This window comes from Elgaria multicarinata, chromosome 9 (genome assembly GCF_023053635.1).
Source record: "Elgaria multicarinata webbii isolate HBS135686 ecotype San Diego chromosome 9, rElgMul1.1.pri, whole genome shotgun sequence".
Lineage (NCBI taxonomy): Eukaryota > Metazoa > Chordata > Lepidosauria > Squamata > Anguidae > Elgaria > Elgaria multicarinata.
In genome coordinates, this window is record NC_086179.1 from 1,422,324 (window position 1) to 1,439,227 (window position 16,904).

The window sequence follows — 16,904 nt, forward strand, 5'->3', positions numbered from 1 at the left end:
TGCAATGGTTTCACAGAATCACCTCTATGCCCACACCTTGTTGTCCTGCCTTTGGGGCAAGATGGGAAAATCGCTCAGCTTATGTACCCCTTGCTACCTCATGCCTCCTTGTCACTAGACGGTCTTCTCCTGGAGGCTCAGCCTCCACTCACACCACCAAGCTCATCTTCTCATTTTAAGAACCAGAAACCATCTCTCGTTGGCTACTAGGAACAGCTGAACTACTTTCTCCTGTCCCAGCTCACAGAATGCCAGCGAGGATGAAGGACTTGGGCCCCAATCTGGATCTTGGGGTCAGTAACAATGAACGTCTCCAAGTGTGGAGGCACATCTCCATCCCAAGACTCACCAGCCCTAACCCATCCCATGTCCTGAGGGAGCCCTGAGAGCCAGCCGGTCTCCTGTTCTGCATTGGAGACTTCAGCTTTAACTATCAAAGCGGCAAGGGGAGCACATGTGGACAAGAAACCCAGCTTCATGGTGACTTTTTGAGGCCATCCCATGTGTACATGAAAAAAAAAAGATGTTTTCCAGGGATGCTCCATTGAACTGAGGATGCTGATCATGACTGAGCCCCAGAGAAGTCACATGGACAAGGCCCTCTTAATTTTTGCAGGCAGTTGGACTCACTTGATGGCTTCAGAAAACCACTGCAAGAGCTCCAAAACTTAGACATGACTTGTTCTGAAGAGACTTTGTAACAAGGCCAGGCTAAGAGGGCTGGAGCCCTGTCAGGAAATCCTCAACATCCCCCCAAACTCAAGCAGCGCCTACCGGAAAGGATGTTTTTGCTTTCTGGCCTCTGTCAGTACCGGAATCAGCACTGAAGGAAAACTGCCAGGCTTTGTTCCGGACTGCTTCCGAATTTAAAACCATCTCTCAGGGGCACAACATAGGTGAAAGACACACTCCTAGGGAACACTCCCCCCCCCTTCGCCCCATGCCACCGCCCTCCATGAACATGCAGGAGCCAAAGGCCATGGCCCAGTGCTCGCCTCCCCACTCGGTGGACGGAACAACGGGGCATGTAAGCCGGGATTAGTAAGAGGTTAGCGAGGGGATGAAGTGAAGCGGTCAAAGTTTGGTCAGTTACACATGCATGCTGTGGCTGGTTACCCACAATGCCCCTGTATCCTTGTAGGCTGTGTCCACTCGCACTGAGAATCAAGAAGACCCACCACCCTCCCCATGGAACTGAGCTCTGCCCATCCGTTGATTGCTCTTGGATTAGGACCTCTTCTGCATCTGATCTGTTGGAGGTACGTTAGTGCGTCCCAGATGCGTTCCCTGCTCTGTAGAAAGTCACCCTACAACAACCAACTGCCCACTTGTGGCACCTTTTCTCTTCCTCGTCCCTTGGCAGCCTTCATGCTTTGCTGTGACTCTGAATTGCCCCAGGCAGGTGGGCAAGGATGTTCAGCATCAGCCTTGCTGGTACTGGAACAAGGTACCGGAGAAGCCCTCTGGGAACAGGAGATGTTTCGCAAAGGCCTTCTTGCCGCAGAGTGTGCCAGCAGGCAAGCTCTGTGGCCAGGGTGGGAAGTGGCAAGGAGAGAGAAGATGGCGTTCAGCAAAACACCAAAAGGGCACCAGGCACCAGACCTTACGAAGGGCCTCATTCTCCCATCTGGCCACGTATGCAATGGCAGCCCCCCAGCCCCAGAGGGTTCCAACTCTTCTCCAGGGATCCCTTTGGCTCCTGGCGAAGAGAGGCTGAGGCCAGGACAATCCTTTGGGCTCGAGGAGAACGCCTCCAAGAAGGAGCAGGGCAGGGGCTCCCTGCTCAGCCTCTCAGGCCACCTCTGCCAGGCAGAGGGAGACCCCTTTCCCCGCCCCTCTGGCCGGCCTCTGGCAACTGGAGCCCTCTCCCGCTCCCCGGAGGCCAAACCCCACGAGATGTGGGGGATCGGCAGCTGGATCTCCTGCGGCTCTGATTTGTCCTTAAGAGCAGCTGAGGAAGCTCGGTCTGTAGCAATGGCGCCTCACAGGGAAGGTCTTCCAACCCCCTCTCCCCCCCCACCCCACCTCCCTGACCTACACTGTGCCCGCTGAAGCTGCTAGCAGCCTTGCAGTGGGACAAAGTCAGGGCCAGGAGCAGCTTTGGGGGCGGGTGGGACTTAGTGTGGGGAAACAACTCAGCCATCATGCATTCCATGGCAGTCATTTTGCAGTGATGGCCAGAAGAGTTTCTCAAATTGCCAGACATGCCCACGGCCCCCAAAAGGCTGCCTGCCCTGATCTGGTCCTACAACCTGCTCTATGCCGGCCCTGATGGAGGTTCATCCAGTCTCTGCTGAAATACCTCTGGCAGTTTTCTTTATGAAATGGATGCCTTGGGCTTTCTCCTCACACGAAAAGGGCGGCAGGAGCACAGTCTGTGCCCCTCAAAGGACCACTCCTCTGCCCTGAAAGCTGCCCATCCTTCTTCTGCTACACCAATGAGATGCTGTGAACAAGTAGTTTAAAAAGTGGGATAGTACTAAATAAATAAAAACATTTCTGGCCTTGCAGGTGTTCCCAGCTAAGCACTCCACCAAGGGTTGTGTCCCCTCCCCCACCCCGCTTCTGGCTGGCCCAGATAAGGCTGCTGTCTGTTCATAAAACACCAGGAGCAGAGGAGGTCAGGATGCAGGTATGATTGGATCTGATTTCAATTTTGATTTCATGGGAATATAGAGAGTTGTTTTATACCAGCCTTCCTCAACCTGGGGCGCTCCAGATGTGTTGGACTACTGGCTGGGGCATTCTGGGAGATGCAGTCCAACACATCTGGAGCGCCCCAGGTTGAGGAAGGCTGTTTTATACCCAGACAGGCTACCGGTTCATGTACTAGGGCCAACTAGCCCTGTGTTGTCTACACTGACTGGCAGCTGCTCTTCAGGGCTCCAGAAGTTTCTCTCAGTCCCACTTGGAAAAAACGTTGCCTGGGGTGGTGGTGGTGGTGATGGCAAAGTGATGCCACCCACAGCCGTTCTTCTGGAATGGAAATCGGTCTTGTGAATACTCCAGGGTATTCCCCGCAATTGCTCAGAATTAGACTCGCACTTCCGGGCTCTTGGTGAAGGGGCAATGGCAAGCATCGCCATCCTCATCCTCACCGCCATGCGCAGAGTATTCACACCTCCAGTTGCCATGCCAAAGAAGGCCGCTCTGCCACTTCCACGGTGCAGCTACTGATGTCAGAAATGGTTCTGCGGCCCCAGGCGAGGGCAGCGTGCCCAGCCTTTGTCTGAAATGCGCCCAGCTTTTGGAACAGAACTGCTGGTCTGTCGAGTGCATGAGTTTGGGTACATTGCAGGAGATGGCAGCAGCAGCAACAAAGCCTACAAGGAAATGGGGGGTTGTTAACTGCAGTAGCCAGAAGCTCACACCAGAACACTTTTTGACGGAAACAGAATTAATTGATGAGTTTATATAGAAAGAGGAAGCTTTACCCTAGGAGCTAAATGCCTAAAAGGCTTTTTTCTCTTCAATTTCTTTCTCAGATCTGTAGGAATACAAAGCAATTGTGTGTTTTCCAATATATAGGTATATTTTTCTTTTTGCATTTAGAAATTGACTTCAGATTATACATCTAGAGCACTCTATTGTTGGTTAGAGAGAGAAAATTGTGAAATCAACATCGGTTGAGACAGATTTGGGTTGGACCCTGGCTTCAGCGGGATCAGGGAGCAGCCGGGCCCCTTCGCCTCGGCACTGCCTCACTGGTGGGCTTGCTGGATCCTGCCTCCCAAGGTCACTTCCACCTTGCCTGAAGGCTCCCTTGCGATATGGCCATCAAAGGAAAATGGTAGCCCATAATGGCACGGTGGCCCCTTGTCATTTCGAGCTCCTGGGGTTGGAGAGCAGCTTAAGTCACAGGGAAGTTGGTGCTGCATGAGAGGTGGCCAAAGCAGGTCACAGGAAGGGCCGCCTCAAAGGAAGCTGGGAAACTGGCACAGGACAGGTAAGATTGTAAACTCACGGCAGGCTTTGAGGCACTAGGGATCAATAGAAGCATCATTTCTATACTACTGCTCTCACTACTACTTCTACTGCTGCTAACGGGCTATAGAGCCGGACGCGTGCAGTTTGCAGAAGACATTTCCATAACTGACCAAACCAGCAACGCTTCTGTTTGGGGATTGGGGCTGTTTGCCTTCCTCGTGTCTTCTCTGGAAGGGGAGGGGGAATAGTGAGCGAAGGCAGGTCTGCAGGCGCCGCCCAACTTATTCAGGATAGTAAAACCCCACTTTGTAAAGCTCCAAAATTGGTATGTGGGTAACAGCAAATGGAAGTCAAGATAATCCGAAGCGATGCACCGTGGCACAAAAAATAAAATAAAATCCTTAACTTCACCTATAACCTGGTGGGCCTTAAGCAACGGTGATTATCCAGGACAGGCAGCTTTGGCTAGCAGGAGAACGGTTAGGGAAGAGGCTGGGAAAAGAGGCTGTTCTTATAGAAAAGGGCCTTCAAACCGACGGTGCCACTGAAGAAGAAAAAGACCGGAAACGTCGAGGCTCTCTAACTTGGAAAAAAGCAAGCTGAGAGGGGACCCAAAGGCGTTTGTCCCACTACAGCCCAGAAGGGCTGGCAAAGGGCCAGCCTGGAGAATCCGGCCACTTTAGCTTGCCCTGTCTTGCTCCTTGGTCAGGCTGGACGATGACCGAGAGACACCAGAGCCGAATATATAGGAAAAGATTCTATGGAGGAAATCTGCAGAGAGAAGCATGTTTAGGGGCTGGCTGCTTCCCACATCTCTGAGAGGTCAGAGGGAGAGGAGGTGGGTCAACTCGTGGGAGCAGGTCTGCATCCCCCCCACGCACCCGCAGGAGAGTTCTTACGCCTCACAAAAGCGGAACAGATCCAACTGTAATTGATCATGGCAGAAGCCTTGCAATGTCCCCCCCTCCCCTTGCATGTTCCTCCGTCATGACGACACGCCTTTTCCTTCCCAAGTTTTTAAGCTGTCTCTCTCTTTCAGTTTCGGGACGTGTGAGGGCTACTTCTGGCCTTGAACAGCCCCACATCCCTCACAATCCCAGGCGCACCAGATCCAATGCATACAAATGCACAGGTGCAACGGTGCAAATTCAGCATCATTTCTTTATTTCTACTTTGAACTCAAGGCTTTAGCCTTAGGAGAAGGAAATGAGCGGGTACAGGACATGTCTAGCTAAGCCAGAGCAACCCGAAACGCAAAGCAACGCAGCTAGGAGGGTGGGAGAGACACGCACCGTTGGCTGTAAGCGGACCTCGCCAGGGTGGGAGCGTCGGAGGAGGCCTGCCAGGTGGAGGAGCGTCAGCGTGTTGTGTGCGGGGTGGTGGTGAGCTTCCGGGGTGGGGAGAGGCAGGGGGCTGCTCCTAGAAGTAGAACCTGATGGGGTGGCGAAGAGGAGTGGGGCCGGACCTCAGCATTCCTTCAAACCCACGTGGGCAGGCTCAGCTCACTCCCCCTTTGCCGTGGGGTGATGGGGCTACATTATCGGGCTGAGGGCAGATGCCCCGGACTTGAATGCAACAGCAAGCATCTCCAGGAGGGAGGAGGGAACATGCCCCCCCCCACAACTTGTAGCAAAGAGGCAGCCTGCCCCCCGCCCCCATCCCCAAAGCAAGCTGTTCTAATGAAGTCCCAGCAGAAGAGTACGGAAGACAAGAGATTAGAGACGTGAAGGGAGGAACAGGAAACAGCAAAGAGGGTCATTAAAGGGCCTGTCCAGACCAGCAGTTTCGGCCTAGTCTGCTACTGGGGCCTAGTGCCTGGCCAACCCATTGCCTTTTCTTCCTTCGCTTCTTTTATTCTTAGTTCTGATGCATGAGCTCGTCTCCCATAAAAGCACAAATCCCCCCCCACTTTGTCTCGGCCGCCCCTTCCTCTTCGCCCTGCCTCAGCCACCCACCCTTCCTCCTCCTTCGTGGTCGAAGCATTGCGCATGGCTCCCTCACGGCGCTCTCATTCAGAGAGCAGCTCCACACGTGAGGTGCCCTCAAAAAGCCGGTGGCTCCTCAAACTGTGTCCAAAGGAGTCTAAGGCCACGCTTTGGCCGTGCACACGTCTAATGCTTCTGCTGCAAGGGCAGAGGAAAGCACAACCGTCTAGTGACATGTGCCAAACACAACTGCCGTGCGAAGTGTGGACCCTTCCCTGGGGAACTCGGCACGTTCACGACGTTTCTTTCAGCAGGAGCTAAACCAGTCGCTTTGTGAGCCAGTGTCAAATTTCGCTCTCCCTTTTACCAGGGTGCAGCTGTGCAAACTGAAAGTTATTTTACCGGAAGGCCAGAAGTGCACGTGCGCTGGAAAGACACCGAGGACCATAGTGTCGGAGCAGTGAAGGAAAAAGCGAAATGAAATGTGGAAGAAGAGTGCTCGTCTGGATAGACCCTTCGGGGTTGGGGAAGAAGGTGAAGGGAGACGAGGAATGTGCTAGTAGGGGAAGGAGGAGGAGTGGCCAAGGTTCCCCCCGAGCCTCCCACACACTCTCTGAGAAGATCCTCTGAGACTTCCCGCTCGGCCCCCGGCCCATCCCAAGGCGCTGAGCGTCCCTTGCCGGCCAGAGCAGAGAAGGCAGCTCTTCTGCCCGGCCTCGGCGCCGCTGCCCTAAGCCTTACCGTGCTGCAACCACCGGAGACTTCTTCCCAGGGTCTAGCACACTCCCGGCGGGCTCCTCCCCCAAGGAGCGTGTGTCCTTGTTCAGCTGCTGCAGCCGGGAACTCAGCTCGCTGATCACAGTTGGTTTGTCATCCTCAGCCCCATGGATCGGCCTGCTGTCCAGGGGGTCCCCCCACAGCTTGGACCTTCGCTGAAAGAGGTAGCGTGGCCGGCCAACGCTGGCGGAAGCCAGAATGGCCGCGTGTTGCTGGGAGAGGAGCTCGCTGTCCGAAGACTGCTTCAAAAGTGGGTCCCTGAAAGTAACCGGCCCCTTGCTGAGCTGGGACTTGAGTTTTGGCTTTGGAGGCACTGGCGGCTTCTCGAGTATAAAAGTTTGTCCGTCCGCAAAGGAAGTGTACGTGTCAGTGGGCTCCCCGCTCTCCGAGGACAAGGTGGACATGCTGGAGACCGTGGAGATGGTGCTTGTGGTCTCCAGGTGATGGTCACTGGAACTCCTGGTGTCCACCTCTTCCACTCCTGAGTCTGCAGCAGACTCTGGGGCTGTGGGGGCATCAGAGGGCTTCCCTGAGGGTGTTCCACCAGTGGTAGAAGGTGCTACTGCTGCCGCTGGTATAGATGGCGTGGCCACTGCTGGAGTAGCCAGTTGGCTGATAGGTGTGCCAGGAGTGGTGACCAGGACCCCGTTCGCAAACTCATCTGGGGGAGGCACCAGGCCGATCTTGGCCAGCTCCTCCCGGGTCTCCTCATCGCTTGAAGACAGCTGAGCAGGCGGCAGGGTGACCGTGTACGGCTCCACTTCCTCTTCCGAGCTGCCTTGTCCCAGGGTCTTGTCAGAGGCTGGGCTGACCGGCGCCTTCCCCATGGGGCTGGGCTGAGCCTCTGCCATGGACCCCTCCGCTGGCTCCGGACCGGCCTCGGGGACGGGCGACTTCTCCTCCTGCATCTCCAGCCCCAGCCCCAGCTCTTGGCCATTGCTGGTCGCGTGCACCATGATGAGGCCGGCCGTCTTCTGCTGCGACGTGTCCACTATGCTGATGATCATCGCCTTCTTCTCTTCCGCTTTCTTCTCCTCTCTCCCGGGCGTTTCGGCCCGTGCCTCGCCCTCTTTCCTCACAGCCGCCGGCCCCCCCCAGTGGCTCTGCGTAGGGGTCAGCGCGCCCGGCGTCAGCACCTTGGCCCCAGGGGAATACGCGGGCGACACCAGGCCCTCCAGCTCCCCTCGCTCTTGCTCTTTGGTTTGGATGTCCACGAACAGGGGGGCCGCGCGGTCCGAGTCTGGGCTATGGATGGGGGTGGGCACTCGGGAGGGGACCTGGGTGGAAAGGGCCCGCTCCCGTGCGGCCAGCGCCAGCGCCAGGGGTGAGTTGGGGTCCAGGGGCTTCCCTGTGAGGGGGTGGATGAACGTGGAGGAGGAGGCGGCGGAGGAGGAGCTGCTTATCAATGGCTTTAAAGCGGAGACGGGCGAAGGCAGGAGCACGTCCCGGCTCCCCAGCAGCCGCTCATCGATGGACCGCGACTGCTGCAGCGATGGCATCTCTATGGTGGGGGGGCTCCCTTCAATGGCCCCCACGGAGAGGAAGACGGTGGATTTCCGCTTTTCATCGAGGCGGCGCTCTCGGTCCTTCATGACCCCGGCGATGGCGGTGGCGAACGGGAGGCTGGCGGTGTCCACGTGCTGCGGCTGGTACTCCATCCCGCTCAGGCGGTGGCCGCGCCGGGTGGGGGAGGGCTCCCGCGTGAAGCCCCCCGCGATGGAGAGGGCCGCGCGCTCCTGCGCGTCCTCCACCTGCAGCTGCTTCACCAGCGGACTCTTCTTCCTCTGCGGCTTGCTGGGAGGGAAGAGGCTGACGTTGAACTGGCCCATGTTGGCGTAAGGGTTGTCCACCGCGCGCCCTTTCCGCTTCAGCTTCTCAGGGGGGGTGGCGGAGGGGCCGGGCCGGGGGATGTCCGTGGGCTCCACGGGGATGTGGGAGGAGTCCTGCAGGATGATCATGGAGCGGGCGCGCTTCTGCCGTTCGGGGTATGGGATGGAGGTCCTCGCCTGGTCGTACATCTCCGCGGCGCTGATCACCTGCGGCAGGCCGTGGAGTTTGGCCTCCAGGCCCGGCTTAAAGCTTGACCGTATCGTGTCGTAGACTCGTCCCGGGGGTGGTGGGGGGGAGAAGGAGGGCGGTGCGGCTGTGTCAAAATAATATGGGGAAGGGGGAGGGGGAGGAGCGGTCTGAGGTGGGGGTGGGATGCCATGCCCTTCTCTGACAGTGTCTTGCATTGACGTACTCCGGGGAAATTTCCCATCCATTAAGGAAGCGGCAAATTTCTCATCTTCACCTGTAAACCAGCACAACAGGAAATGTCAGAGTTGCTGAGCAAAACAATCCACGGTGTTCATAAACACAAACACTCCTGGGGCAGGAAGGAAGCTAAAGGGTCCTCCCAGTTCGACTGGCCACCCACCCACATCTCCAGGTCCCAAACCTCAGGCCAACGCTCCCCAGGGGAGGTCAAACTCTCCTGTACGGGGCCTCTCCCTCTGGTTGCCAGCAATGGAAGGTGGTCAATGGTAGCCCCAAGGGGAACAGAGAAGAACTTAGGCTGAGCACCCTAACGTGGGAATGCTGCTTGAGTAGCCAGGTTGAGAAAGTAAGCTTTTTATGGAGCACTCTGGGAGCTCAGTGTGTGTGTGTGTGTGTGTGTGAGCGGGCTGCGGGCACACACATGAGAGGGAGAATGACTATTAGAAGTTTGCGGGGGGACCTAATGAAACTGAGAATACTTTGTCCAGTATCCAAGGCAGTAAGCCTGTGTGCCCCAGTTGCTGGGGAATATGGGTGGGAGGGTGCTGTTGCACTGTGTCCTGCTTTGTGGGTCCCTGGTCGACAGCTGGTTGGCCACTGTGTGAACAGAGCGCTGGACTAGTTGGACCCTCGGTCTGATCCTGCAGGGCACTTCTGTTCTTACACAGCACAAAATCAACACGGCGGGCATCTATACGCCTCCTTTTTTCCAAGCTAAACAATCCCAGCTGTTGTAACCTTCCATCATAGGGGAGATGCTCCAGACCCTCGATCATTTTGGTTGCTCTTTTCTGCACTTTTTCCAGCTCTGCAATATCTATTCTTAGGTGTGGTGAACAAAACGGTACCCAGTATTCTAAGTTGTGTTTGGACACAACAGTAACAGATTTATCAGGGGCACCTGGACTTGGCTCAGAGCTTGAATTACCCCACTGCCCAAGCTTCATCAAAGGACTGGGCAGGATCCAGGTATTTGACATGTGACTCCATTGATCACAGGCATCCGGGTCCCTTCTCACAACAGTCAACCAGATCACTTCTCCTAACAACCCCTCCAACTCCCCGCCAACCCCCCAGTTGCTGCACTTTTTCATAGGTGTATTCACGAGGTATATTAATCCCAAACTCACACCTTTGGGTGCCATGTTAAGGCATGTCTTTATCTCTGAGATGTGTGTATCCCAACCCTACCTGTATATACTCAGATGTAACCACCACCATACTGGAAGTTACGTCAAGAGGATTAGAAGTTCAGAATTCATAGAGCTTCAGAAGAGTCACAGGTGCACCTTCTAAACCCCACACACACCCAGCCGTTCCACCAACCCACCAGGCTTGGACTGCCCAGTACTGCAGAGCAGGAAATGCCCAGTATGGCACCCAGCCTCCCACCTCAGCTCCACAATTCAAGAAGGACGCAGACAAGCTGGAGCGGGTTCAGAGGAGGGCAACCAGGATGATCAGGGGTCTGGAAACAAAGCCCTATGAAGAGAGACTGAAAGAACTGGGCATGTTTAGCCTGGAGAAGAGAAGATGGAGGGGAGACATGAGAGCACTCTTCAAATACTTAAAAGTTTGTCACACAGAGGAGGGCCAGGATCTCTTCTCGATCCTCCCAGAGTGCAGGACATGGAATAACGGGCTCAAGTTACAGGAAGCCAGATTCCGGCTGGACATCAGGAAAAACTTCCTGACTGTTAGAGCAGTACGACAATGGAATCAGTTACCTAGGGAGGTTGTGGGCTCTCCCACACTAGAGGCCTTCAAGAGGCAGCTGGACAACCATTTGTTAGGTATGCTTTAGGGTGGATTCCTGCACTGAGCAGGGGGTTGGACTCGATGGCCTTATAGGCCCCATCCAACTCTACTATTCTATGATTCTATGAATCCCTGATCAACCCTGTCTGTGATACATCTTCCTCTACTTAGACTCATAGAATAGCAGAGTTGGGAGGGGCCTACAAGGCCATCGAGTCCAACCCCCTGCTCAATGCAGGAATCCACCCTAAAGCATACCTAACAGATGGTTGTCCAGCTGCCTCTTCCTGCTTACTGCTGTAGAACCCAGGCAGGAGTGTACAAAATGTCCTTGGAACAGGGTGTGGGGGTGGTCGGAGCTCAGCAATGGAGGACATTTTTGCATTCAGACTGTCTCAGGTTCAATCTTTGGCATCTCCAATAGGGTTTGGAATGAAGCTTGTCGGAAACCCCAGTGTCAATCTTTGGCATCTCCAAGTAGGGTTTGGAATGACCCTTGTCTGAAACCCCAGTGGAGTAGGCAAACTGACCTAGAGTAGTCTAACTTGGCAGACATCAGCTCCCTGTGTACCTAAGGTCACCCCAGCTCACAATGCGATGCTTAGCTATGCATGCTACGCAGCCCCACCTGGACCCTTCAAATGAATGGGATCAGCAGGGTATATCAGACCCTGTAATTCAGAGGACTGTGGCTGGTGTGAAAGACAAGGCAGTGTTGTTAACCGCCAACCTCCACTCTTTCTGGGAAGCACACGCGCACACACGGTCACGCCTTACGTCAAAGAATCTGCTTTTGAGTCCGGTGGGGTGGGGGTGGGGACAGAAGTTGCAGAGCAATTTATAGTTTAGGACATAGAAAGACACATTTATTGAGGTGATCAGAAGTGCCTTGTTATTATTAGGGAGGAGAATGCCTTCTTTCCTGGCAATCTCCTCTGAAAGATCTGGCTATGGCTACATGAAACTGGACCACAGGCCTGGCCTAGAGGTTGGCTACAGTGGGCACAGCCAGAGATGAGAAAGAAGAATCTGTCTGTATTGGAGACCATCTATTCCAGCAAGTTATGCCAATTCTGTACTTTTGTCACTGAAGACCGCAGCAAGCAAAGAGGCAAAGTGGGATGGACGAGAAAGGTCGCTAGGCCAAAGAATGCCTGGATCTGGAAGGAAGAATCTGTTTATATTTTACTTGGGGTTCCCAAAATGCTTTAATGCCTATTTACTGGGTGATTTGACTGGATTCCTGGAGCGGCCTGGAATGTTAGTCTTTAACTCTGAAGTGAGTCATTGACAGATTGTGGCCCATTATCAGTAATTAACTCAATGGGAATCCCTTGGAAAATACAGGGTGATTTACAATGCCTGACCATGATGCTGTTCCATGTGTTGCCCAACCTCTGGTTTAAAACACAATAAATAAATAGCAGGGTTCTAGCCAAGGAAGCAATTAGTTCCTTTTAATGCCAACAGATTTGTGTCAAGTAAAGTCCATGTTCTCTGCCACTCCCCCACCCCCTCCCCAAGTCTTCTGTTACAATTTCTTGTGCTATGGCAAGATGCACTTTATTTAAACCATGTCTGGCAGGTGCCCGTTCTCTGTTCTCGTAGAGAACTGACTGTTAGAGCAGTATGATAATGGCACCAATGACCTTGGGAGGTTGTGGCCTCTCCCACACTAGAGGCCTTCAAGAGGCAGCTGGACAGCCATCTGTCAGGTATGCTTTGAGGTGGATTCCTGCATTGAGCAGGGGGTTGGACTTGATGGCTTTATAGGCCTTTTTCAACTCTACTATTCTGTGATTCTATGTCCAAGAATGCAGATTCCACAATTCCAAATGGCAAAGTACAGTCTCTGCATATCCTTGTTCCAATACTCTTTGGGAAACTTTTTTCTTTCTGTCTTGTCAATTCCATGCTGAAAGGAGGCTCATTTTTAATCAGCGGGCCGGCTGGCTGGCACAGAGGGCTATTTTGGCAAGGTGGAGGAACCATCATCCCTCAGCTTGCAATGCTAGTATTTGGGTGATCATTATGAAAAGCCTTGACGCAAGTAAGCAACGTCCTGTAGGTCAGAATCACAGGAACTACTTTCGGGGGCTGGATCTGTTTAGCCGCTCTGCCCATCCCAGACATCCATCATCTTGACAGATGGAGGACAAGCTGTGCAGCTTCTTCTTGTTTGTCATGCAGAAGAGAACGGGCAGCTGCCAGGTGGGCACGTCTTTCCCTTCAGCTGCACATTCCTTTCTCTGTAATGTAGGAAAGCCTGAACATAAGAGGAACTTCATCTATGTGACAATGGACTGGATGAGAGCTAATAAACTGAAACTCAATCCAGACAAGACTGAGATGCTGTTAGTGGGTGGTTCTTCTGACTGGATGGGGGGTGTTCAACCGGTTCTGGATGGGGTTGCACTCCCCCTGAAGGAGCAGGTTCGTAGCTTGGGGGTTCTCCTAGAGCCATCTCTGTCATTTGAGGCTCAGATGGCCTCGGTGGCACAGAGTGCCTTCTACCAACTTCGGTTGGTGTCCCAGCTACGCCCCTATCTGGACATGGATAACCTAGCTTCAGTCGTCCAAATTAATTACTGCAATGCGCTCTATGTAGGGCTGCCTTTGAAGATGGTTCGGAAGCTGTAGCTTGTGCAAAATGCAGCGGCCAGATTGATAATCAGAACCAGAAGGGTCGAACATATAAAACCGATTCTGGCCCGCTTGCATTGGCTGCCTGTATGTTTCTGACCGTGATTCAAGGTTCCGGTTTTAACCTATAAAGCCCTACATGGCTTGGGACCGCAATACCTGATGAAACACCTCTCCCGACATGAACCTACCCGTACACTGTGCTCAACGTCTAAGGTCCTCCGAGGGAAGCTTGGAGGATGGCAACAAGGGAGAGGGCCTTCTCAGTGGTGGCCCCACAATTATGGAATGATCTCCCTGACGAGGCTCGCCTGGTGCCCACATGGTTATCTTTTTGGTGCCAGGTCAAGACTTTTCTCTTCTCCCAGGCATTTAACAGCATTTAACAGCTTATGCTGAGTTTTTAACTGACCCAAGAATAGTTGTTTTAAATGGATTTTTTATATATATATTTTTGGTGGTTTTAAATGTTGTAAATCTGTTTTTAATGTTCATTTTTAAAAAACTTTTGTAAACCGCTCAGAGCTTCGGCTACGTTGTGATATGTAAATGTAATAAATAAATAAATAAATCTATGTAGAAGCACCAACAAAGGATGCCTGTGTGACCCACAGGTGTGACATGCACGTTCACATGTGCACACCCTTGCCCATTCTGGAGAGTCCTGTGATGTACAGTGATAACATGAAGAATTTTTCAATGTGCTAGTTGTGTTTTCCATGAAGGAAAATGCATTCCCCTATGATGAAACTATTTGTCCATGAATTAACGAGAGCACAGCTCCTACTTTGTGCAGTAACCTGCAAGTGTGGGACAGTGGTGCATAAATCACTTATTTATTTATTTATTTATTTATTGCATTTCTATACCGCCCAATAGCAGAAGCTCATTTGCAGATCACCCCTTAGCCAAGAGGAACAGAAGTGGCCATTTCTGAAGAGTGTCTTTCAGGAGCTAATGCCTTACACCTCTGTACTGTTTGTCGCCACGTTATGTCTTCAAGTATATTATTATGGCTATTTATTAGTCACATAGAACCACCATAAATTTATGTGGCATTTTACCAAGTAACATAAGCAGAAAGGAGGAGCAGTTTTGGCTGTGGACAGTGGGAGAGAGGCAAGAGACAATGCTTTAGGGTGGATTCCTGCATTGAGCAGAGGGTTAGACTCGATGGTCTTGTAGGCCCCTTCCAACTCTGCTATTCTATGATTCTATGAAAGCGAGGGAAAAGGGAGGTAGAGGAAGAAGCCAGGGTGACGGCGGAGAAATGCGTCACAAGAGGACTCAGGAGTTAAGCCAAGGACTTCACGAAGAGATTGGGAGGGGGAATTGACAGACAAGAGGGAGGTAGCACCATGGTTCCAGTCATAAAGGGGGGCAGTAAGGGAGAGTGGGTGGAGTCTTTTAAAAAACCATGAAGGTCTGAAATGGCTGAGGGTGGCCAAGGTGGAGGAAGGTCAACCCAGGGGCAAAATGGCAAATAAGGGCAGCAAGAAAAGGCAGGGCAAGGCCCTGCCTTCTTTTGTATGTGGTCAAGAGGGCAGGGCTCCTGCAGCTTTAGCAGTTGTGATGAAGAGGGGATTCCAGCAGGTGCTGCCTGCATACAAATGACACCTGCTGAAATTCCCTTTTCTATACAACTGTTGAAGATACAGGGACCCCATCCTCCTTTCCATAGGGCCACCCTAGACCACGTGCCCTTTCAATCCTCGCCCTTCCTGGCTAAAAAGAGGTAGTGTCTCTACGTGAAGGGGTGGTCCCTGCTTCCCTTAAGGCGGCAGTGGTATGGCCGCTCTTGAAGAAGCCTGTCCTGGACCCTACTGGACAACTGCTGCCCAGCTGTGAATACCCCTTTCTTGGAGAAAGTACTTGAGACAGTTGTGGTGGGGCTCCTGCGAGCACCAATGGAGGAGACGGCTTCTCTAGACGCGTTTCAGCCTGGGTTTTAGCCTTGTACGGGACCAAATCAGCCTTGGTCATGCTGATGCCCTTGTTCGAGAGAGGGGCGGGGAGTGCGACCCTGTTCATGGTACTCCGTTTCTCATGGCTTTTTGATACCACTGACCACGGTATCAATCCTCCTGGATCAGCTCTGTTGGCTGAGTATGGCAGGTACTGTGTTACAAGAGAGCTTCGGCTATTGGGCGGTATAAAAATGTAATAAATAAATAAATCTATATAAATAAAAATGAAAAAGACCGTTCGTTACTGTCGTTATATCTCCGAAAGTTCTTCACCGATTGCTTTGAAATTTTGACACAGCGTTGCGTTCGAATACGCGAGCGTTGTTATGTAACTATGTTCTCTATGGGGTCAAAGGTTTGTCTTAAAATCGAAGAAATAGGCCTCCTCAAAACTGATCATTGTGACATCGCCAACCAGTAGGCCAATCCACTGCCTCTGCCTCCTCTCCTATTTGCATGTTCTCTCCTATTTGCTCTTATAAGTCATTGTGACATCGCCAACCAGTAGGCCAATCCACTGCCTCTGCCTTCTCTCCTATTTGCATGTTCTCTCCTATTTGCTCTTATAAGTCATTGTGATATCGCCAACCAGTAGGCCAATCCACTGCCTCTGCCTCCTCTCCTATTTGCATGTTCTCTCACAATTGGCTGAGTGAATATAGATGTCACACCTGTGACAGTTGCACGTTCTGAAGAAAGGTAACTGCCAGGAGTTTCCACTAACCTCCTCACCGTAAAAACATCCTTTTTAAAAAACCAAACAGTAGGCCAATCCACTGCCTCTGCCTCCTCTCCTATTTGCATGTTCTCTCCTATTTGCTCTTATAGGTCATAGAAGCAACAATCTTGACAGGACCTTTCAAAGGTGAAGATGTCCTCATTCCTCGCATTCCTATGATTCCAACAGATATGCCATTTCAATTTAAGAGATTGTAATTCCCAATTCGATTGGCGTTTGCAATCACCATTAACAAAGCTCAGGGGCAATCTTTAGAATTGTGCGGTTTAGATCTAGACACAGATTGCTTCTCACATGGACAATTATATGTTGCGTGTTCTAGAGTCGGCAAACCAGACAATCTCTATATCTACACAGACAATGGAACAACTAAAAATATTGTATATCCACAAGCATTGTGAAATTAAACATATTAGAAACATCCTCTTTGTCTTTTTTTCTTTTCAATTTAACCAGACTGAGCCACAGCAACGCGTGGCAGGGTACAGCTAGTAAATAAATAAAATAATTACAAAGGTTCCAGTCCTACTTCCAGGACTCTTCAAATACTTGAAAGGTTGTCACACAGAGGAGAGCCAAGATCTCTTCTCTTCTCTTGCATTGAGCAGGGGGTTGGACTCGATGGCCTTATAGGCCCCTTCCAACTCTGCTATTCTATGATTCTATGATCATCCCAGAGGCAGGACACGGAATAACAGGCTCAAGTTACAGGAAGCCAGATTCCAGCTGGACATCAAGAAAGACTTCCTGGCTGTTAGAGCAGTACGACAATGGAATCTATGACCTAGGGAGGTTGTGGGCTCTCCCACACGAGAGGCCTTCAAGAGGCAGCTGGACAGCCATCTGTCAGGGATGCTTTAATGTGAATTTCTGCATTGAGTGGAGGGTTGGACTTGATGGCCTTATACG

General features: G+C 52.2%; 1 protein-coding gene across 1 annotated transcript in view; it reads right to left on the bottom strand.

The window, feature by feature from the left end:
- Positions 1 to 16,904, bottom strand: part of SHANK3 (SH3 and multiple ankyrin repeat domains 3) — a 391,738-nt gene that overhangs the window by 11,996 nt on the left and 362,838 nt on the right. The window contains exon 23 of the mRNA XM_063134473.1: positions 6,594 to 8,922. Coding sequence (XP_062990543.1) covers positions 6,594 to 8,922 — 2,329 coding nt within the window. The remainder of the gene's footprint in view (positions 1 to 6,593; positions 8,923 to 16,904) is intronic.